This window comes from Lytechinus variegatus, chromosome 18 (assembly GCF_018143015.1).
Source record: "Lytechinus variegatus isolate NC3 chromosome 18, Lvar_3.0, whole genome shotgun sequence".
Taxonomy (NCBI): domain Eukaryota; kingdom Metazoa; phylum Echinodermata; class Echinoidea; order Temnopleuroida; family Toxopneustidae; genus Lytechinus; species Lytechinus variegatus.
Window position 1 is genome coordinate 8,597,968 of NC_054757.1, and position 24,757 is coordinate 8,622,724.

The window sequence follows — 24,757 nt, forward strand, 5'->3', positions numbered from 1 at the left end:
CAACGGGTGGTTCACTTCTTGCCTGCTGCACTGGCAAAGAGAGCTCAGTCGGTAGAGCAGGGGTTTCAGACTCCGGTGACCCAGGTTTGATTCCTCCTTGGTGCGCTAGTGCCCTTTGGTAAGGCATTAATCCTCATTACCAGGTTCCTCGGAGAAGACCTTAAACTGTCGTTCCTCTGGTTCCTTCCTTACAAGCATTCATGCTTTCTTAGCAATAAGGTAATTTCACCACCAATCACTGATGGCATCAAATAACAATACAAATACAGTAGAACTGGCATAAGTAGACCTTCAATAAGTCGAAGAATCGCCTCAGTAAAAGTATTCTTTTCACACAAGAATATGCAAAACATGTATTATTCAAGTCTCCTACAGTGGAATATACCTAAGTCAAACAGATTTCAGTGTTCCGAAGAGATTTGACATTGGTAGATTCACCTGTAATAACACACGATGGTCATAGACGGAAGTTCAGATGTTACAGGTGGGCAAACGTCATTGATCCCTATGCCGTATGAGTTTTCCTAGTTCTTCCAAGATGGATTCTAAGATGGGGTTTCCTCCGAGGTTTGTAATATGCTGATAAGCCCTGGGATGAAAAATAAAATGAAATGATAATAATAACTTTACTGTACTTTACGTCCACGTTGCTGTAGGCTTGAGTTGAGTGCCTGTTCATCGATCGTAGCATCTCCTCTGGTGGTAGTACAGTATCCATGGTATTAAAACAAAATATATATACCGGTACTTAACACGAGAAAGGACTGTCAGAAGTGTGTACATGCATGCTAGAAACCGTGGAAAAACAAAGACAATACTGCCTACACTGGCTTATAGAGCAAATCATAACAATATCCTGGACTTCGATATATCTATATACAGTACATACTGTATCTGATTTTTTTGCACACGGCTAAAGAATACACCCAAGATAGATGAAAATAAAATTTTTGCAGACACCGACAGAAAAATCATTCATTTAATCTCCTAGGTAGATTAATCAAATACATGTTAGTATGTGAAATTAAATTGGGACGGTGTTTCAAGTCATTTATTTAATCACATTTTTGAAGCACTCTAAAATATGATTTTTGGGAGAATTTTTTTTTCTGGGCTTCATATTTACAACATATCACAGACACAGGTGACAAGTGGGACCTTGCAGCTAAGATTTTAAGAAATCATATCAATGTTAGGAAATGCCTTTAATGGAAGGGAAACTGAGAGCGGTGTTGGCTCAGTCGGTAACGTGGGTTCGAGTCCACCCCGGGCGGATGAGTGAAGCAAGTGCGTTGTGTGTAAACGTCTCTCCCATGTTTCATAGATGCAGGCTATGTTACAATGGAAAACACTCTGTCCCTCGGATAGGATGTTAAATGGAGGCCCCGTGCAGAGGAGAGTCACCACCTTTGCACGTTAAGAACCCACTGCACTATTCGTATAAGAGTAGGGGGAACCCCGGTGTAGTGGTTCACCTGCATTCCCCTAATCAGTTATATCGGGAGGAGAGACCTGCGGGTCACAGTGATTCAGTTCGGTTTTCGCCTCCCAGGCACAGGTGATGCCAAAGAAATAATAATGATAATAAATATTAAAATGAAAGTACTATGATCTGTGAATCTATTACGGAAATATATGCATACTTACTGCTTTTCTAGATCAAAGAGCACCGTTCTTGTATATTCAAATGAACCAAACTGCATAGAAAAACAGAACAAAAATACATACATATGAATTCTATAAAAAATAAAATTTGTCTTAGAAATCATCATAATGATGTAATGAAGTAATGATGTGTTTGGACAGACACATTTTCGCACTGCAAAGACTAGATTCAGTATAAATATCGTTACGCCTTGGTTATCTTTAAATCCGGTATAAAGGCAGTAATTGTCCTGTTTGTCCCGATTTGAAAATGCCACGCGGCCACCAGGGCAAATAAGTTGATTTTACTACAAGCAGAAAAATCAGAGAAAAATATTAGTGAAGGTTAGAAAAGAATTTGTCAAACATATAGCTATGAATTAAATCTAAAAAATTGACGTTGTTGGCGAGCAGCTCCTCCGCATGTCATGTGATATGAATTTCCCAAAATGAAACATTCTCACAAAATTGAAGGTGATATTATTTGTGGTTTGGATATATCATCCGACACATCACTCCATCCCCCCCCCTTCTAAAAGATAAAAGAAAAATATTAATATTCACCATGTTCCATTAAAAATGAGAATTCCTGGAATTCACATTATATGATATATGGTGTGGTGCTTGCATATAACATCACAAATAAAAATGTTTAAAATTCATCTCTCTCTTTATATTCATTCAAGGACTTTCATCAAATCTACATGTACCGGTATATTGACATTTTCTTGTATATGGGCAATTCCATAAAATAATCAACCTTTTTGCACATCCGACCCCCATTTTGTTCAAGTTTTACTTTACTTCATAGACTGACCAAGTCATGGTCATTTAAGAGCATTACAGACTATCAAAAGAACAAGAAATTTCATGAAAGTCCCAAATATAGGGGGTCGGACGTACATGTTTTATGGAATTGCCCATATGTTTCCGCTTTTCTTAAAATCAAGTAATCATCAAGGTTAAGGTCCTTTCAAGGACCTACCTTTTCTAGTAGGTCTACACAGTACTTCTTGACATCCATGTCTTCCGTCCTCTGTCTTAGGATACTCATGACCTGCGTGTTCTCTGGTCGACTGCGGATCCCATGGATCAAAGGGAAGGAGAACTTGCCCTCGGTGAGGTCCTCACAGTAACTCTTGTTCTCGGTGTACTGCCTGGAGCAGAGGTTGGCATAGTCATCTCGGATCTGGAAGTACAGGCCTAGGATGTCACTCAGGGGTTTGAAGTCACTGGAAAAGACAAAGAATTGATTGGTTGGTTTTAGCATGAAACTAAGGAAGTGGAGATGCAGATCTGCCGTTCGCCAAAATTCATTCTCATTGAGGAGCTGCAATAATTGGAATTCCCTGCGCGAGTCAGTTGTAAGTGCAACTAGTCTAAATCAGTTCACAACCATCCTCTAAAGTACAGACCTTACCAAAGGTAAGAAACTCAACGAGGGGCACATAAGCATATTGCTTTACGTCTCAACATCCAAGTAAATCCAAGACAAAGAAATCAAACCAAAAAATATGACTCCTCAAGATGATAAAGCTTGGTGGAAAATGCTAAGCACTGCAAAAAGGTTAGATCAGAAGATTTTCCACTGATGCGAGGTTTTCTTTACTGGATTTGCTTTGATTTTAATGATTTCACACTGTTAATTTTTGGAAGTCAAAGGTCAAAAGAGATGTGTTTTGCACGAAATTCTCTGAATTCTGTTTTTTATTCCGAATTTCTGTGATTTTTTTTCTTCTGTACGGCAGAAAACTGTTTACCTTAATCTAGCTGTTACTTAGGTGGTTGAAGCCACCCCACCCAAAAAAAATAATACTGGCATTAGATATACCTAAGGATAGACATTCAAGCTATCTGGAATGTTGAGCCTTCATTCCTCATGCCCCATTTTCAAGTAGTTTTCTCTACATATCTGGTTTATAGTCTTTTTAGGACCTCATCCAGTTTAAAAAATAGATAATATTGAAACCTTTTTTTTCCCAATATTTTAACCTACTTTCTTTCTCTAATTCAACTCTTCAAGAACAAGAACCACAGGCTTGTCAGGATAAACTACATGGGTAACTGTAAGCATCTTCTTTTTTATAGAAAATATTGAGATAGATAGACAGATAGATCGATAAACTTTCATGTAGATATACACATATACTTATTGCAACATTATACAGATGTTTGACAATATTTTTAAATCCTACCTTTTGTTTGTGCTGAAAAGTTGCATGAGTCTGACAGCTAAACCAAACAGACCTCCAGTTTCTGTTATAAAAGTAAAAGTTTACATCATAATTAATATAGACAATGGAAATACTGAAAGCTTAAACATTTTTTTATGAACTTAATTATCAATAATAATAATAATAAATCATGAGCCAATCACAGTGTCGGGATGGATCAAAAGTTTCGGTGTTAGGAGGGTATAGACAACAATTTTGACAAGCCATAAAAAAAAAGATTGAGTAAAATTTTCTGCATAATTATGGACTCATTTTCATTTCATTTCTTAAAGAGGTGAGGGTACAAGATACCACAGGACATTTTTTTATTGTTCAAAATGCGAGGCGCTTTGCAGGGTACTCGATGCTAAATGTCATTATTAACCTTACAAATGCACAGGCATAACAAGGAATTAAGTATTCCTGCAAGGTGCCTACATGTATATATTTGCTACACCCGGGTTGAGTGCAGCACAATGATGCTATGGTACTCACTCTTTATGACCATCTCTTTGTATTCTTCCTCTGTGGGGCATGTATAGGAGTCTCTCCAATAGATGTCCATACCCTGTCCTTGGTGCAATAAGACTAGCTGCTCTGAAAGCACAAATAATTATAAGAGCTATTTGACTTGTGACATTTTAACCTAAATACTTGTTTGTTTTCTACCTGTAGCAAGTTATGAGTTATGAGTTGTTTTGTACACAAATTTTCAGATTTTCCCCTTTCTTTTACATATTTCACATTAGCTCCTCCTGACCTTGACATGTGGTGTGATTTATATTTTCCCATGACAGGAGGAGGCTAGATGCAATTTGAAAGATAATGAGGAAAATCTGAAAAACAAATGGAGAGTTGTCCACAAAATCAGCCATTTTAAAGCATGTTTGCCAATTTGAGGATCCCATAGAAAGTACAAGACTTTTTAAACGTCAATAACTTGCTTATTTCATAATCGATTTTGATGAAACTTTTTTTTTTATTGTTCCTCTCATTTTACTCTTTCTAATAAGATTGCTTCTCTTCTTGGGTTTTGGTTTCCTGTAACAGTACACTTATCCTTCTGAAACATGTTAGGCAAGACATTGTAGTATTACATGATTCAGCTTTGTTGTAAGACCGGCCACTTTCTTCATTCATCTGTCAGACTCCTGAATTCTACAAGGGTATGTATGTTTGGTCGGTTCACAAATGTACACTCCATCCGCAATGTCTAGCATTGGGGATCGTTTCACTTTGTGCGCAGCCAATTTTAAAAATTCTCAAACCGAAATGAAACATGTGCACGAGTGCCCGTATTTGTCCTCAAAAACCCTGAAACAGACCACAATACAGGATGAAAAACTCTAATGTAGATACACTATAATCCTAAGGGTTAGCCCATTTCCAAGAACCAAAATTAGATTTTTTTAATAAAACAAAGTGAAATAATGAAGTGAAGTGAAGAAGATAAAAGTAAGAATTCAACCTACCTGTAAATATTTTCATTGCATCAGGATGATCAAACTGCATCACTTCCTTCAGCCCTAGGAAGTATATATAGTTGGCCGAGTTGATAGTTTGTGCTATACCATAGATACTGTGTGCTACTGGAATGCCCCGTCGGAGCTTGGAACTGTCCTCTATATCATCAATTCTGTAAGAATAATCAAATACAAGTACATTCAACACAGTTAGCATAATAGAAATTTCACTCTACATATTTTATTGATAAAACAACCATTATATCATTATCATTATTTCATTATTGTATAGGCCTACATTAAACTTTTAACATAATCCTATCGACCTATTGCTATTCGTATCATTATGTCATTATCTTTGTACATTAATAGTATTAAAATGTCATGTACTACATGTACGTAGTACTATAATTCTCACTTTTGTGTACCCTCATAACCCAAGAGGGGGTCATAGTTTGAAAATAATTCTACAAAATATTGGAGGAAAAAAATATGAAAATAACTCACTGCAGAAGTGAACATATGTATACACAACCACTTGACAAGAATTATGCAAAGGAAAACTAATCTGTGACCTACTGCTCGTCAGCTGATTCAAAAATCGTTCTGGCCTCCACTTTATTCAGAGGGTCAATTGCTTCACTGACCAAATTGCTTCTCTATTCCTACCAAGTTAGACAATTTTTTTTTTCAATCTCATGGAAATTGTAGTAAAAACATTCATGTAAACTACATAAAAAGTAGTGTTATATTTACAAAGAACCTGAAATAATTCAATTTACATGGAAAAATTCTTGAATAAAGAAAATACTTACAATAAACTTGCATTATGCAGCATTTGAACTACTTCACTGATCTTTTTCACTTTATCTTCAGGAATGTCCATCCAGTAGTTAAATGCCTGTAAATGAAAAAAAAGAGGAAGACAAATACTATACGAAATCCTTGCTTATATATTAAAAGTCTATTCAAATTTTACAAGTATCATTTAAATGACCACCATCATCATATTTTTTGTTTACTTGTTTTAAATCTTAAGGTATTAATAAAAAAAATCCAGATTTTTTTAAATGGGCAAACTGAGGTAAAGAATATCATAAACATGTTATTATGAAATACTCAAAATTTAATTGTATAAAAATGCAAAAGAGAAAACTTTGAAAACTTTGCACTGTGGCATTCAGGTAATGCATCTTTGAACAAAATGATGAGAAAAAAAAAATTCTTACCCGTGAGAGTTTAGTCCTGACTTGTTTTCCTGGAACCTGTAAAATGTAGTTATATGGCTCCATCAATATCTGAAAGTGAGAAATGAATAAGAAGAAAATATCTGAAAAATTATACAAACAAAGGCCTTTAACTGAAAGGGATAGATTACACTGTATTTTCAAAGTTTATTTTTCTCATTATATTAAAACGAATGTGTGTAGTAGTGCATGCCAAAACACTCTGCAACATTTCATATAAATAATTTCTAAATTTTGAATGGTTAAATGTAAATATGCATGAACAAACAAATTTAGCTTTAGGCTCTCAGCAATACTGAGTTCTTGAATTGACATGTTTACTTCTTTCATTCAATAAAGTTGGGAGGGGGGGATAGAATGCACAATATAAATCGTTGAACAATTTTCAAAAACTATAGTTGAAAATACCATTTCCTGTTTTTTCTCTCTGTGCTGTGCTGATTGGTTCTCATCTTCAGGGTGACTGTTTTCTGCCATTTTTAATTGGTAGAGCGATTCAATGCTTCTGAAATAAATAGAGACAAAAGATAGACTAATATAGTGAATAAATTTTAAATGTTTCCGATTTACATAGCAATCATCATCTTCTGATAAACAATACTGGGAGTGTAGAGTCTGTCTAAAGTTGAGAAAGAGATTAGATAATGTGAATAACAAATGGATACTAATTACTATTTTAACCTTTCATTTATTTTCATTTTTATTCAATCCTCACTTCTCCATGCTCTTCATGGAATAGGATGCATTTTTTTCTCCATAGTTTTAAAGACTGCACTTAAAGGGGAAGTTCACCCTGACAAAAAGTTTATTGTAAAAATAGCAGAAAAAATAATAAAAAATATTGCCGAAGTTTTGAGAAAAATTCATCAAATAATTAAAAAGTTATTAGAATTTCAATTATTTGATTTGTGACGTCATATGCGAGCAGCATCCCTACATAGCGAATGGTAAAAAATCAATGAAATGTCATTTTCTCAGAAAATTGAAAATGGTTTTCACTGTAACTTTTGTATATCAATAGACAAATCGTTTCACACCCGATCATGAAAAGAAAACAAAATTAAGTCGTCAGGAACCATACCAAATTTGAAATTCATACATTTTATATTACATAACACATGGGGCAGCTGCTCGTTTATGACGTCACAAATCCAAAATTTTGAACTCTAATAACTTTCTTACTCTTTAACGGATTTTCCTCAAACCTTCACCAATATTTTTTACTATTTTTTCTGCTATTTTTACAACAAAGTTTTCTTCAGGGTGAACTTCCCCTTTAAAGTCTTTTGTGTAGCTCAGACTTTGGCATAGAACTGCACAGAACCTAATTGAGAGCTTTTCTTGTATGACCAAAAATGCTAATCAAATTTGGGAAGATTATTCTTAGACCAAAATCTTCGGTCTCTGTTTGTTATATTGGTTGTTCCGCTGAACTCTCCAATTACAGAGACCGAAGTTCTACCTTGATCTGTACGGGGACTCAATGGCCATATGTTTATATATAAACCAGGGAGGTGGAAGTTGCATGACAGCTAAAGTAAGTCACTCTTTTTTCCTTTTAAATTTTTTTTTCCTGTTTTGGTGCATTTCAGGCCAAAATGGAAAAATAATCTTTATTTTGGGCCAGTTCTTTTTATATATTTTTATGAAATAATAGATGTGCCCCGTCAGGGGGATTTTGCATTGTTAACCCCCTAATCAATGGTGGCTGCACTTGTTCACTGCAACCATCTTGCCTGTGGGGAATCTACAGGTAGGACTAAGGTATGCCAGTGCTGTAAAGAGCACACACTTTAAAAAATTATTAAAATATCACTTTTGTGACCAAAATTACTAATTTCCATACAGTTGCAATTTATTTTTCATTAGTAACTTGGGAATAATTTTTCTATTCACCAGAGCGCTCAAAAACTTGAATTTGGGGCATATTTCTGTGTATGCCCTCTATTTGGTAGAAAGTAATATGGCAAGAAAATTTTCATTTTTTGATCTCTATTTTTAATTAAGAAAAAAATAATTTAAAGAATTTAATGTACATAAGTGCCAAGTTATATGATAAATAGCTGTAATGAAAACTGACAGTGTAAGAAAATCAAGCATTTGTCCCATATAAAAAGAGAAATTAAGCCAAACATTGCCACCATTATTTTGCCACACATGGGGATGTAACTGAGAACAAGGTTATATCATAACCTTGTTCATTGAATGAGTGGGTGGCTGCACGATCGCAAGCCATCTGTGCATGAGGAGAAATAAAAAATGTTTAAAAACTCCTCGAAATAGACGGCTGCCAGCTGTCTAGATTATTCTCTGCTCTAGCTGCTCTTTTTTTCTTTTCCTTACTTGTTTATATCTTCTTCATTTGGGGGGTGTCGTGGGCTTTATTTTGCCTTACTAAAAAATAGAAATCACAGAACAGAACTTCAGATAATTATCTTCTCATCTCATCTGATTAAAAAAAAAATTTAATGAAAAACATAAAAAGCTTAGGGCCTACTCACAATTAAAAAAAATAAATGTAGGCATGTGTACCACTCCTTATCCCCGACCATTTGCCATACAGCAAAAGGTAGGGGATGGGACTATGTGAGGCGCAGTACTAGTAATAGAAAAAGTATGGTATAAAAATGTAAAAAGTAAGAGAGTTTGACTTACCATTCGTTCGTAGGATGAGTGATGTGTACCACACTCCAAAGACGAGTTATAATGTGTAACTTAATAGTGCTAAGGCAAGCATATACCCCAAAATACAATCATTCACACACACCCACTCCTAGTACCAATGAGGTCCAAACATTAACATGTATGCACACACCCACGCCACGCGAATTACACTAATAACCAGTTCAGTTGACATGGTTGAGTACAGCAATGCCAATGTATGGGACTAATTGTACATTTGAACATATTTGTCTTGTCAATAACTAGAAATTTCCAGTGCCGATAAATTATTACAAATAAATCGAATGCTTACCAATTTTACAATATGAATAACACAAGATTACGTCACAAATAAGGAGGTCTTTTCTTCTAAAGCAAGTAAAGGCTGTAAAACATCAGGGGCCGATTGCACGAAAGGGTATTTGCAAGGACCGTCTTTCGTGTCGCCCATCTTTTATGATGCGCCATGTGAAACGCATTTTAAATAAATCATCTGCAAACATATTTCATTCGTCCTTTAAAATAAACAAAATATTTGTTTATGAAATGATGTGATATATCATGAAATTGTATAAAATTTGATTTAAAAGCAAGCTAACGAATCTTATTCTTTATCATAAATTTAAGAAACACCCCCGCTTATAGCGTATCATAAAAGATGGGCGACACGAAAGACGGTCCTTGGAAAGACCCTTTCGTGCAATCGGCCCCAGTATAATTTCTGGACCACACAACTGAGTGGCTTTAGTCGGGGAATGAATGGTAGGGCCTACCTCCTCACAAAATAGAAAACAGAATTAAGATTATCACAATGAATAATCATATATTTGTAAACACATATTTAACGACAATCGTAAACTTATTCAATTAATATTTGAATATCAGATATATTACAATAAGGTAGTAAAACAAATACAAAGTCTGATATCAAAGTTTATACATTTTCATCATCCCCTTTCAAAAGTGCAATCGCCCAAATTGATAAATATCAATAAACTTTTCATGGCCATGGCATGGGCTTTTCTTGCCACTGAAGACTAAGTTGTAGATAAATCTCTGAATATTTACTGAAGTGGATTGCTAAACCTGAAGATTATAACATCTGACAGTAGACTATCTACAGGGTTTCGAGATCTAGAGAGCAGGTAAAAAGCCGCATATATTGGCCCTGGCTATCCTATCATCCAAGATCACCTATCTCATCATGCTAATGTTAGGTGATTTAGCCCCTATGCTATTCGAGTGATGATATCACAGAAATGTGGTGAATAGATGCTACACGCGTGCTTAAAAATCGCATGTGTAGCCGGTCAATTGACTTAATATCAACATCGAATTTGAATATAAATTGTTGCTGCATTTCGCAGAATGAGTTTAACTTCTTACATTTCTTTTTCACCTTATGTACTGGTATATTTTTAATTAGTATGTAATTCCATAATTTTGTCACAAAAATTGGCATGGCATTCAATCAATTTCAATTTGAGACTAACATAAGCTAAGCCTAAGCTAAGACAGCCTAATACCCCTTTCACAGTGTGCTTTTCACCGGCGAACTTCACCGGCGAAGTTCGCCAGCGAAGGGGAAAGTGTCCAGTATGAAAGGTACACAGGAGAACTTCACCGGTGAAGTTCGCCGGCGAACTTCTCCACCTCTAGAGGTGGAGAACTTCGCCGGTGAAACAGCCAGTATGAGTATGAAAGCAAAACGGAGAACTTCTCTTTAATGACGTCAGAGGTCAAATTTTTTCTCTCCCGAAGTCCCCTGCACCGAGATTCCGCGCGCAACTACTTGCAAGCTCAGCTGAATGCTGTGGCCAAGTAGATACCCTCGAATCGCCCATTGAACTTTCGCCGGTGAAAAAATGTCAGTGCGAAAGGGTACATTTTTTTTTCGCCGGTGAAGTGAGGAATGCGAGGCGGAGAAGTTCGCCGGTGAAAAATGAAGAGGGCAGCGTGAAAGGGGTATAAGTCTAACTCGAGCTCGAGTCTTAAAAGGTCAAGTCCACCCCAGAAAAATGTTGATTTGAATAAATAGAGAAAAATCAGACTAGCATAACACTGAAAATTTCATCAAAATCAGATGTAAAATAAAGTTATGACATTTTAAGTTTCGTTTATTTTTCACAAAACATTGATATGCACAACTCAGTGAATAATGCAAATGAGATAGTCGATGATGTCCCTCACTATTTCTTTTGATTTTTATTTGAATAATTCATTTTTTACACATTGGCAATAAGGACCATATAGTATTAAACAATGCTTATTCCACATGTTCGTTCGGGGGGGGATAAATCGTTTCACTTGGCAATCGGGAGAAAATTAGAATATTTCATATATTTTATACAATGAATAAAATACAAAAGAAATAGTGAGTGGATGATGATGTCATCAATCTCCTTATTTGCATACCGATCAAGATGTGCATATAACTGTTTTATGAAATTAAGCAAAACTTTAAAATGTCATAACTTTGTTATTTTACATCCAATTTTGATGAAATTTTTAGTGTTATGTTTGTTGGATTTTTCTCTTTTCATTCAAATCAATTTTTTGTTGGGATGGACTTGTCCTTTAATTATACCATGCTTCTACTCAGTTGTTATGTATCCGATCTGGATGATCTTCTTCTGGAAACAGTACAGTCCACCGTCTGGTGTATTGTCGTATTGTCGATCAATTAAGAAAGTCATTTGAAAAATTTACAAGCAAAGTTTCATCAATTTTTAGTACAAAATGTTGGGAAATATAGTGAACAGAATAAGATGATTACAACTTTTGAATTCATATTTTAGTATAATCCAATTAACTTTTTTCACAAAATATTGTCATAAACTTTAAAATTCAATAACTTTGTCATTTGTTATCTGATTTTGATAAGATCTTCAGCCATTTGCTCTGTTAATTTTACTCTATTCAGATATAAATATTTTCTGCCCAGACCATCCCTTCTTGAAATCAACCATTGTCATTAGTGTACAAGTACAACTCAAAAAATATTGCTAAAATTAGAATTCAGTAACTGTCTTTGTTTAGTTATTTCCCATATGGAATCTAGAGCTTAATTAATTTTTCAGTGGTTTGGTTTGCTTTCGTGAATTTTACTCTTGTTTTATATACTGGTAATTATTTTCAACTCCAGAGTAAGGTGAGGTACTCTACAATTGGCATTGCTCATAAATTCTTAATTTGAGCCCTGTAACTATTCCTGACGTGCCTTGCCGTATCGTTTCCTTTCAAACCTGCCTATTTTACATCTGTTTGTATTTTTTTTACCATTTTCTGTCTTTTTGTATGTTACTGAGTACAAGCTCATTACGTCAAACTTCCCTTTGAAACAATACCGCAGTTCGGATTGCGAACTGCGATGTTGTACCCCATTTTCCATTTGGATCTCAGTTCGGATTGCGAACTGCGGTGTTGTACCCCATTTTCCATTTGGATCTCCTAAAAACCATTTCCAAGCCCTTATCAACCGCGCTTGGCCAAGTAATCCAGGGGTAATCCCCGCTGTCTCAATTTCACCCCCACAGGCCAGTATATGAGCGTTGAGCAAAGGACGAAAAGATAAACAACAGCTGCGCTATTACGTAAGACTTCTCTGCCTGTAGTAGGACCTTCGGAATGAAATTATTGTATTCCATATTTAATCACGTTTTCAAAGGCATATTGTATTCAGTAACCCAATGTTAGTCCATTTTCAATTTCGAACAAAGAAAATCGACCTCGGAATAAGGAAAGTAAGCGAATAAAAATGACGGCATGCTTACAGGGACCGCACTCAGCGCTGCGCATGCATCCCATCGTGTGTGGCCCCCTGCTGTGACTGTAAATGCCAGGCTGTTGTTTTATCTTTGGACCAACGTCAAGAAACAGCTGTTTTGATACTTAAATTGCTTTCTTGAGGCAGTTACGGCTGGAGAAGAGAATTGATGAGAAGGGGAACTGGGGTATAGTGTTCTCAAATGGAAGTTTTTCGTCATGTCATGAAGTAGTAGTTTTCAGTGACCTATCCTACAAGAAGCGACCGGGAGTTACATGTACAAGCTTGCGCCTTCATCTTGTACTAAGTGTAGATGATGATGATAAAGTGGTCTAGACTAGATCTTGGCCTTGGAGATTTTTCACATATGATCAAAGGAATGAAATCAATGACAATCGCTTTTAATATTTTGTTTCATCTTTGTTTTCAACAGCTACAGGCAACTTGACTGTTACTCTTGGTCTGTAAACTGCACTTGAAATGAATTAGAAGTCTCAAAGTATACACCATGTGAATTGTTGTAAAATCTCTGATGGAAAGCAAGATGGATGGTGATGGAGGGGAATGGGAAGAAGTGATCACCCTTCAAAATGAAGATAAGGAAACAAACTCAAAGAGAAAACTTGAGGAGCAGGGAGGACAGCATCGTAGGAAATCTAGATCAGATGTGGTGAATGGTGAGGGAGATGACGAAGATTTTGAACCCGACTGTGAAGTCCTGAACCGACTGTCGTTCATGTCGATGACGGCGGATCTGTCTTTCTTGCCGGAGTGTGATTGGACCGAGGTCTGCCGAGCAAAAGGAAAGCAGGAGTTGGGAGAGGATGATGAAGGCGATGATGATAATCCATTGAATATTGTGCCAGATGACGGGTAAGGAAATATTATTACCGTAATAGTAATGTCTTATTTTACCCAGGGTAGCCATTTCAGTTCCGAAAACTGTTCTCCCAGCAGGCCCTTGCCCTGCTTATTTATGTTATTATTACCCGACTTTAGCATGCCTACAATGATCGGATACTTAAGCATTTGAGGAATTTCTTCCTACTGGGTGCTCATTCACTCTTCTGGGTTGAGTGAAGCACAATTTTGGTAAATTACTTGCTGAAGGAACCTACATCCCTCGGATTAAAAGACGAAAATCCTATTAAACTGTAAGAACACTGCACCTCCAAAAATAAAGTTATAGTAATAGATCTTTGATATTGTTTTCAAGGATATTTTTGTATTATGACTAGCCTTATTTAATAGGTCAGAGAACTTGGATACATGTAGATGCAATTTATGATAACAACCAGGATATGAATATAATAATTACACAAAATTAAGCAAAAGTTTAAAAAGTCATAACTTTCTTATTTTACATCCGATTTTGATGAAATTTTCAGTGTTATTGTTTGATTTTTGTCTCACCTGCATAGCAGAGTGAGACTATAGGCGCTGCTTTTCCGACGACGGCGGCGTCAATATCAAATCTTAACCTAAGGTTAAGTTTTTGAAATGACATCATAACTTAGAAAATATTTGGACCTAGTTCATGAAACTTGGCCATAAGGTTAATCAAGTTTTACTGAACATCCTATTAGATTTTCATGTCACATGACCAAGGTCAAAGGTCATTTAGGGTCAATGAACTTTGGCCGATTTGGGGGTATCTGTTGAATTACAATCATAACTTTAAAAGTTTTTGGATCTGATTCATGAAACTTGGACATAATAGTAATCAAGTATCACTGAACATCCTGTGTGCATTTTAGGTCACATGACCAAGGTCAAAGGTCAATGAACTTCGGCAATAATGGGGGTATCTGTTGAATTACCATCATAACTTTGCAAGTTTATTGATCTGACTTTTGAAACTTGGACATAAGAGTAATCAAGTATCACTGAATATCCTGTGCAAGTTTCAGGTCACATGATCAAGGTCAAAGGTCATGTGAGGTCAATGAACTTTGTCCACATTGGGGGTATTTGTTGAATTACCATCCTATCTCTGTAAAGTTTATTGGTCTAGTTCATAAAACGTGGAAATAAGAGTAACCAAGTATCACTGAACATCTTGTGCGAGTTATAGTAGTTTTCAAAGTCGGCACTGCTGCTATGTTGAATCGCGTGATGCAGGTGAGACGGCCAGAGGCATTCCACTTGTTCTCTTTTTATTTACACCAACTTTTTGCCAAGATTTAATAGACTTATTTTGTCCCGAGAGATTCGAACTGGGTAGACTTGCCTTGCCCATATCGTACTGTACATTATGTAAATTAAGTTAGTTTTTATCTTAATCAGATGATATGCATGCACAGGAGGGGAGGGGGGGGGTCAGAATTGACCATGTTATCATGAATGACTGTTGAGATTATAGTATACAAATTTCCTTTTTACTCTATAATGGCATACTTTAGTTGAATTGATTGACTGATTGATTGATTTATATTGAGATTTTGAAATTGAAAAATAATTTTAATAATAAAGATAAGGAAATTTTGAACTTTTGTTCTCAACAAACATTTGAATAATTGATATCTAAACAAAATTACCTTGAAATTTTTGGCTATATTTTTCCTCAGCGATGTGATCTGATTTGACTTTAGTGGCGTAGTGATTGAAGAAGCATGTATAATGATAATAATAATTATAGTAATAGTCATTAATAATAATATTATCATCATTCATTATTGTTATTATCATCCTCATCATTTATTATAGGATTTAGTTGCCTGTTTCATTTAAAAAATATCATTTCAAAGCTAAGAAAGTTTTCCTTTTCAAGTTTGATAAATTTTGCTTCAAATTAATTTTGAGCAACTAAAATTATGTGGCAGGTCACAAATATTGTACTAATTTACAGTAAAAAAAGGGTCTCTTTTTTAAGTCAAACCTTTAATCTAATTTATTTTACATGTATATTGTCCTCTTCTCTTTCTCTCATTTTATTGATTTTATATCAACCAACACTGAAAAGAGAAAAGTCTAATATTTGAAAGTTTAAGTATTATTTTTGTAGACAAGTAGAGACATACTTATAGATTGACAGTGATTTATGTGTCAGATAACATAACCAGTGTCCAGCGCCCTCTAGTGGTGAATGTGAGGGTAATATAAAAAGAAGTTTGCAGCAAATTAAGAGTTCCCATGAAGTTCTATGATGCCAGTCAGTGTGAGATCCTGCTTTCCGATACCTCTGACATGTATCTTCGGAAAGTTAAAGCTTGTCTAAGTTTTACCAAGATCAAAGACAGAATTATTCTAACACTGATAGACTGACATTATCAGACCTGCCAACCAGTACGTTTTGGCCGTATTTATTACGTTTTTTTTTTTTACAAAATCGTAATTTATTGAGAAAAATCATATCCATATGTCTCTATTTCATAAAACTTACACCAATATGGTTTATTAGATCAATGTAATTTCTGGTAACTTTTTTTTTTCAATCATTTTGTTAAAACCAGGGTGAGATATACACATGTTTCAATGTTTTGTTTTTTTTCATCTGGAAGAGCAGTGCGCAATTTAGCTTGAGCGCCGCATTGAGCGAGTGCGCCAGACATTTTATTATGAAATACAGTTTTTTTGAAAAAGTACATTTTTTTCTATCACAGAGTACAGTTTTTTTCATTCCAAGAGGTTGGCAAGTCTGCATTTTGATGGATTCTTTGGAAAAAAAGAAGAAGCTAATTTTCCTGTGATTTTAATAGTGCCCTCATTTGATTGTTATACCTGTATTTTCCTTGATAATAGCAAGAAGAAGCTAATTTTCCTGTGATTTTAGTGCCCTCATTTGATTGTTACCTGTATATTCCTTGATAATAGCCCTAACTAGATAAAGCTTTCTTAGAGGCTTAGAGCTACAATGTATGATTGAATTCTGAAGTTTTGTCCCATTTTTATGTTTGAGTGGTTTTGAATAATCAATGACAAATTTTAGCAAACAAAATAGTTGGGACTCTACTTCTTAAATTTTGTCATTGAAAATCTTACCCATTTTTCAGATATCAGTTTACATCTTTTATCTATTATTATTTCATTTTACCTGACAATGAATTCAGACATTGAAAAAAAAAAGATTAAGTTCCAAAACTTGATGAATAGGGTTTTTTTTTTATGAAATTAAATAATGTCATACTTTACCCAGGGTAGCCACTTCAGACAGTTCCTAAAACTTCTCCCAGCAGGCCCTGCTTAATTACCCTGGCTTTAGCTCGGCTACCTTGAAATACCAGTTTGGGACTTTTGCCTTTTAAAGTAACATACTGTACAATTAGTTTGATAACATTGAAATCACTTAAGATCTTAGAATTCCTGTTTGAATTTAATTTTGTAGTGATCACTTTATTCTAATCTTCTAATGATTCCTGATTTTTGGGACCAGTGGTGTGATGAGCCAAAAAATTGAGGGGGCTGGATATGGCATATAGGGCAAAATTTTGACATACATGTATTACACAAATCCAATTTTGTGAATTTGACATACCGTAATATTCAGAAAATAACAGATTTCATCCTACTCTGTTTCCTTTTCTCCTTTTTTCCCTTGGTCATGGGGGGGGGGGTAAAGTTTGCATGCAAGACTCTCTTATGACTTCTAACTCTGCAACTGCAAAACTTTTCACCCAAACTTGGATGTAGTCTGTAGTTAGGAGACCTTCATGTCATGTTGCAGTTGGAGGTCACATGGTGAGGTCAAAGGTCATTTTCAGGTCAACATGAAAATTTACGTGCTGACTTTTTTATGACAAAGAACTCTGTAATATAAACCGTAAGTCACTTTTCGACCAAACTTTGGTTGTACATGTAGATGTACTGATGAGATCATGGCGCAATCAGAGGTCACATGGTAAGGTCAAAGGTCATTTTGAGTTCAATGATATGACATACATGTCATGTATAACTCTTCAAGGTTCCATAAGTCACTTTTATATCAAATTTGGGTTGTACATGTAGGTGTACTAGGAGAGCTGCATGTTATTTTGTTTGGAGGTCACATGGTATGGTCAACGTTCATTTAAGGTCAACATTAAAGTTTACAACGTGTGTGCAAGACTCTTTATATGACAAGTGTTATTCCAACCCAGTCATTTCACAATGAAGTTTCGAATCTGTTCCGTGCCCTCACAAATCACAATATTTCTGGTTATTTATTAAGTGGGCGAGACACAAAATCGCTTATGCTTTGTTATATACAAATGTATCGGACATTTTTATCAAGGCACAGCATATTTCCATGGCCAAACAATGGGGCATTTAAGGGCAGGCCATGGCCTTTGATGTGATTCAATTCAAGGTTTATTAAAAACATGAGTCGCAGCCAAATGGCTGAATTGGTCTCATAGAAAGTAAAAAACAAGACTCATTACATATTTCAAACATTCAAACTCTAATATGAATAACAATATCTTTCTAGTTTTAGTTTAATACACAATGTCTTTTCATCAATCTTAATATGATTGCTAATTATGATGAAAGCAACCCTCATCTCACATTATAATTAGCAGACCTTCATGGAATCTCATATGACTATATTAATTGTGAGCTCATAATAGGTACTGTTACACAGTACATGGTTATGATTAGCATTGAGTTTTGTCCTTGATTGAATATGTATTATTAAAGAAAAAAATTAGATTTAGTCTTTGAAAACTTGATAGATGATTGAATGAATCATAATTACGTCTGACCAATGTGTGCATGTTTATGTAGTTACATTCTGCTATATGTTTCCAACATTATCATGCATAAAAAACTAAAAAAAGACCTAAATGCTGACATAACTAATGATGTCAGAGCAGATACAACTTTTGAGGTTAAATCTACCTGAGACCTGTCTGAATGTATGTTCATGCATGGCTCAATTCTATTTCCTTGGTTAATGACATTTACTTTTTGATATATCACTTGTGCTTAATCTCAAGGGACTTCTTTTAATCCCAAGTGCTAATTTGTCTGCGTCAGCTGCTAAGAATATCTTTAGCAAAGGCTGTCATGGGTTTTCCAGAATTTGTAGTTCTAAGCATGGATACACCAGGGACGTGATACACATACATGTACATGTAGTCACAGACTGCATGACCAGAATTTATTCAGAAAATAACTGAGTTCATTAAAAAGAATTGATATAGGTTTGAATTAGATTCTGGACCACTTTTTTACCTTTTAGTTTTTTTTTAGCTCACCAGCCAAATTAAAATGTGCAATACTGTAATTACAGATGATATTGGACCTCATGGGAATTTCTAGGGCTCTTTCTTTAGTTTTGCAGAGCTTGTTTTGGGCTTTTCGATTTCATAGGCTCATTCTCACTGGTGTAAAGTAGACCGACATTAGAAAAAACAAACATATTGATGTCTGTACATGCTAGGTCCACATAAAAAATCTTGCCCCAAAGTGTTCCCTGTATGGTAGGTACATTTAAAGGTCAAGTCCACCTCAGAAAAATGTTGATTTGAATCAATAGAGAAAAATCAGACAAGCACAAGCTGAAAATTTCATCAAAATCGGATGTAAAATAAGAAAGTTATGACATTTCAACAAAATAGTTATATGAACGAGCCAGTTACATCCGAATGAGAGAGTCGATGATGTCACTCACTCACTATTTCTTTTGTTTTTTATTGTTTGAATTATACAATATTTCAATTTTTACGAATTTGACAATTAGGACCTCCTTGCCTGAAGCACAAAATGTTAAAATAATGGAATTCCACGTGTTCAGGGAGGAATGAAACTTCATTTCACATGACAATGACGAGAAAATCAAAATATTTCATATTTCATATAATAAAATACAAAAGAAATAGTGAGTGATGTCATCAACTCTCTCATTTGGATGTACATGTAACTGGCTCATTCATATAACTATTTTGTTGAAAATAAGCAAAACTTCAAAATGCTATAAGTATAACTTTCTTATTTTACATCCGATTTTGATGAAATTTTCAGTGTTGTGCTTGTTGAATTTTTCTCTTTTTATTCAAATCAAGTTTTTGTTGGGGTGGACTTGTCCTTGCTCTTCTTTCCTTTTTTTCTCTCTGTCTTTTCTCCATCTCTCTTCCTTCGGTTCTCTTTTATTCTTTTTTTTCTTTTATATTTCTACCATTTTTTATTGCTTATACTGTGATTTAAATTGTTGTATAATTGAATTATCTTTTAATCCTACCCTTTTTTCAATTTCTCTTTCCTTCACCCCTCCCACTCACTCTTTCTCTCTTTAAATCCCCCTTCCACCTCATCCTTACTCCCTCTCCCCCCCTTCTCATCCCAATCACTCTTTCTCCCCCCCCTCGCTCTTGAAATGTGTTTCCTCCTTCACGTCTGTGAATATGGTTAATCGCAGGTGTGTGTCACAAGTTTCACCTTTCGCAGGAAGCCTCTAAATCCTCAGTTACTATCATTTTCTTCAGGTTTTCCTTCAAAATGAATCACCACTTGATTGTACATTGTAAGAATTGGACTACAATGACTTGTTTCTTAGCAGAATAACAACTTTGTTATCAGAATTGAGTGTATATGTTCATATCAGTGTAGGGGAGACCGGGGTTAGTTGGAACATTGTAATTCTCTTTAATGCCTGTAAAATAAATTTATGCAATACTGCCCTCAATTTATTGTAATAATAATTCAACACTGTTGTATTATTAATAGCAATAAATTGAGGGCAGTATTGCATAAATATATTTTACAGGCGTTAAAGAGAATTACAATGTTTCAACTTACCCCATGTTCCAACTAACCCTGGTCTCCCCTACTCATTGTTTGAAATGAACACTGCATTGAGAACTATTGTTTTAACTTTTTTTACTTCTTCATGAATTTAGGTAAAAACTTTTCTGCTCTTTCCTACGCAGGTGTGCAACTAGGCCCTTTCCCACCCCTCACACACTTCCAATATTCACCCATTAATGTCACATGAGGCGGTGCTGCACCAGCCCGAGTTTGCTCTATCTCAAGATTTTACCCCAACTGGCCCTCTTCGCGATTAATCTCAAGATTCAAGAAACCCCATCTTTACCAGCGCAAGAAGAGCAATTCATGCTTGATGCATTATGGTGCAACACTGTGAATCCTGAGTGCGTCTGCACCTGCAAATTTGTGGGATAATTTGTAAATAGTGTGCCATTTTGCAAATAATTCTAAGTTGACTTGGGATTTCAATCTCAAGATAAATCCAGCGAACTATCCTGATAAATGCGTCTCCATTACAAATAATCTTGAGATTGTTCATATCGGGATAATTCGGTGGATCAGAAATAGTGTGATTATTTGAAAATTTGGGCTGGTGCAGATGGACCTATTGCCTTCATTTTTGTGGAAATTAGATTAAAACCAAAGAGCTTGGTTGTAAACAAGAGCAGGAAATGTTTGGTTTGGGACTGGTAGGCTTGTTAAGAGAGAGGGAGATTTTTAAAGAGATAAACTTGGCTCTTGACTTGCTATATTGCATTAAAAAGAGAAAAATATGAAAGATACAAGAGCAAAAAGTAGTTCATATTCTGTTGAGTAAAACATTATGCTGAAGACAAGGTACATGTATGATGTTTCTTTTAGACTGTTGAAATTCCAGAAATGTCATGCACACAAAGGTTATTACATATACATGTATATATTCCAAAATTTAATGGTTGGTCTTTTTAGTGAAAAATTACTGAGCTTGTGAGTTTAATACTCCTACAATAGTCTTTAAGAAAGGTAGATCGTTGGTGAATATGATCAAGGGACATTTTATGCCTGCATGAGAATGAAATTAAAATTTTACATCAGTAAAATAATGTTTCTATTTGAAAATGAGAATTAAATTCAGAATGATGCTTAGAATTGATAAAAGGTATTTCTGCCATTTGATCACCTTAACCTATTGATGCCTACAAGGAGAAATACTGTGAAAATGTCATAGAAATCTGGAGCTTATAATTTGAAGCCCTAGATCTGGAAGCACTTTGTCAACCCAATCACTAACGAATGACTGTGGATTCTTACAGGCAGTACTTACGTACGTACCTTGTTGCATGTATTTATGCACGCATGTATCTCACCAGACACCCGGCTGTTGACAGCTGGGATTAGCTCGATGTGTCATTAGCTCTTTAGGTTCATGCCAAGGGCAGCTTAACCAGTCATAACTTGGAATGCCATATTGCTGTAATACCCAGAGCTCTCAAGACACTCGTAATCCTGCGTATGAGCTGGGAGTTGGCCCTACGCCTTCTTTTTCATAAAAATCGCATGAAGATGTGATTCTTGAGGGACGAAATTCGTCTAATAAACACATGAATTGGATTTGTATGGACAAATTTAGTACAACCCATGGATGCCTTGGTTGGAGAAGTCATTTCTAAGGAACGGTTTGCTTTTTAGAGTCATTTTTCGGTGTTGGCCTGGATTGAGCTGCCGAGGTTCCTTTGTGTTAGTGAGGCATGGTTGTGGGGAGTGGAAATATGGCATTGATGGTTGCCAACTTGATGAGAATATTGAAGCATCTCATTGGAGGATGTGTGAAGCCAAAGAAAAAGCGGTAAGCTCGGTTATAACCGTTATCAATTGCTATAAAAGGTCTATATCTTTTTCATTCTTTCGAATTCCAAATCAAACATTTTTCTTTGTGTTTAAAAATAGATAATGTAGAATTGGCTTCCAAAAAAGAGTTATGAAAGTAATTCTCTTTGCAAAGTGCAAATAATTGAAGAAAGGTATCTTTTTACTTAAGGAAATGATGGATGTTTTCTCTTATGTTGTTGAATCTCTTTTCTTTCTTTCACTTTAGATCCACCATTCTGGATATCCTTCCTTGGGAAGATGTTTTAGTCTCAAGAATTCTACCCTTCTTGGACCTCAGGGACTTGTTTCAGTTGCGCCAAGTTTCCTGTGGATTCCGAGACGTGGTTGCAATATTCTTTGCCTCCAATCATCACCTTGATCTGTCCGTTGAAGGGCCAGAGTTCACTCCTGATGCATTCCGCGTGGTATCCAGTGAGGCCAAGAACCTCACCACACTCAACGTTGCCAATTGCAAGAAGTGGATCACGGACGATCTAATCCTACCAGTCATTGAAGCAAACAGAAACCTTCGGGATATCAGCATCTCTGAAAACTCCAGCCTGTCGACTAACGTGGTGCGAAGGATAGCCACTCGGTGTCCAGACCTGTGCAGCCTGTCCCTTGCAGAATGCCAGCAGGTGACATCCACCTCTGTGGAGTGTGTTGGAATGAACTGTGACCAGTTGGAACACCTAGACCTCAAGGGATGCTGGGCAATGGACGATGATACCATTTCTCTGGTGCTACAGCTTCACCCACATTTGAAGTGGTTGTCTGTAGCTAGAGCGTATGGTGTTACCGATCTCCTAGTAGATCAGATCTGTGCGTATTGTCCAAACATTGAGTACTTGGATGTTCAAGGGTGCTGGAGGATCACTGATGATGCAGTTCGGTAAGTTAACATTATCTTTGTTTATTTACAGGAAGTGTTAAGACCACAAAAATTACAATATATGTGCAGAGAATTATTTGATCCAGTCTGACCTGTCATTTGTAATACGTTTTAAGTGTAAAGTATCTATGTTTATAGGAAGAATTCAAAATTGATGAGTTATAATGACTTTTCTTTTTAAATGAATCATTGGCTTATGAAACGCAGGACTAAACCATGGTTTTAGTTCATATTACTCCTATAAAATAGATTTCAATTTTCATCTAGAAATATCAAACACTTAGAAATATTTTACTGGAAATTTGTGAAAATTGTTAAGTTGAAACTCACAATTCTTTGTGGTTGCGACACTTCACCAACCACTTTTGGCTTCATCAGGCAAATAAACACCAGGCACATCTTTCCAAGTGAAACTGCATCCAGCTCAGTAGACTGTGACACCACTGTTAACTGTTTAATATTTCAAGTTTATTGGATGAATCATAATATTCATGGAATAAATCTCATCGACCATTAGAAAATTAAAATGTTCCCTCATTTTCAAATATGTTAATATATTGAAAAATAATCTAAAGCTCATATTGGTACGGTAATGAAATGAATTGTGTTTGATGAGAAATAAAGATTACTTGTACTTGAGTTTCCTTTATGGTTACCATTTCAATAGTCTCCTTCCGTCAGTAAAAATATATTTTCTATGCTTCTCCCCCCCCCCATTTATTCATTCCAAACAGCAAATTATGGAGCTTGGAGAACTTGAAAACATTGAAAGTCAAAGACTGTCGACACATAACTGAGAGAAGTTTAGCAAGGTTCCGTTCCAAGGGGGTTCATATCGATATCTTACTTCCGGAGGAGAGCGATCTTGCCAAGTTAGAGCGCCACCTGAGAGCAAGGGAGTTTGCACGAGCTAGAAGTATGCCACCGAACTTTGCTTTATGATGACACCGATCTACCAGGGCTTGGGTACTTAAGCTTGAATGTAAATCTATTGGAAAGAATAACATGTGGTATGTTTATAAATTCAAACTTATTGGTGACTGTCTTTCTCAAACCCATGGCAAGTATGCAGGCCAAAATGGATTTTTAGATTTTTATGAAGATTTTTTTTTATGATTTATAACTTGTCAAAATTCAAGTTTAACAATAATCCAATTCTTTCTCTAAGAATTTAATTGAGAGATTCAAGGCATAAAGATTGAAGTTTTGTGTCCACTGACTCAATCATGATAAATTTATTTTTATGTGGAGCGTTGTGGCCCAGTGGATTAGTCTCCGGACTTTAAAACAGAGGGTCATGGGTTTGAATCTCAGCCATGGCGTATATTCCTTTAGCAAGA

At 35.6% G+C, this 24,757-nt stretch overlaps 2 protein-coding genes across 4 annotated transcripts; one reads left to right on the forward strand and one right to left on the reverse strand.

Annotated features, from left to right (window-relative positions):
- Positions 1–332: 332 nt before the first annotated feature.
- Positions 333–9,621, reverse strand: LOC121431748 (geranylgeranyl pyrophosphate synthase-like). Of its 2 annotated transcripts, none has more exons than XM_041629442.1 (10): positions 9,542–9,621; positions 6,976–7,069; positions 6,550–6,618; positions 6,136–6,221; positions 5,330–5,493; positions 4,353–4,454; positions 3,840–3,900; positions 2,630–2,876; positions 1,648–1,697; positions 333–589 (listed from the first exon to the last, which is right to left on the reverse strand). In XM_041629442.1, the coding sequence occupies exons 2-10, from the start codon at positions 7,042–7,044 to the stop codon at positions 496–498; spliced, it is 942 nt and encodes a 313-aa protein (XP_041485376.1). In that variant the 5' UTR covers positions 7,045–7,069; positions 9,542–9,621; the 3' UTR covers positions 333–495. The 2 variants fall into 2 exon arrangements, with proteins under 2 accessions (XP_041485376.1, XP_041485375.1); XM_041629441.1 differs by having other exon boundaries at positions 6,976–7,072.
- A 619-nt stretch (positions 9,622–10,240) lies between these two features.
- On the forward strand, positions 10,241–24,720 carry LOC121432106 (F-box/LRR-repeat protein 15-like). 2 transcript variants are annotated; one of them, XM_041629962.1, is made up of 4 exons: positions 10,241–10,373; positions 13,428–13,867; positions 22,752–23,417; positions 24,152–24,720. In XM_041629962.1, the coding sequence occupies exons 2-4, from the start codon at positions 13,527–13,529 to the stop codon at positions 24,357–24,359; spliced, it is 1,215 nt and encodes a 404-aa protein (XP_041485896.1). In that variant the 5' UTR covers positions 10,241–10,373; positions 13,428–13,526; the 3' UTR covers positions 24,360–24,720. The 2 variants fall into 2 exon arrangements, with proteins under 2 accessions (XP_041485896.1, XP_041485897.1); XM_041629963.1 differs by lacking the exons at positions 10,241–10,373; positions 13,428–13,867 and adding an exon at positions 22,018–22,502.
- Positions 24,721–24,757: the final 37 nt, after the last annotated feature.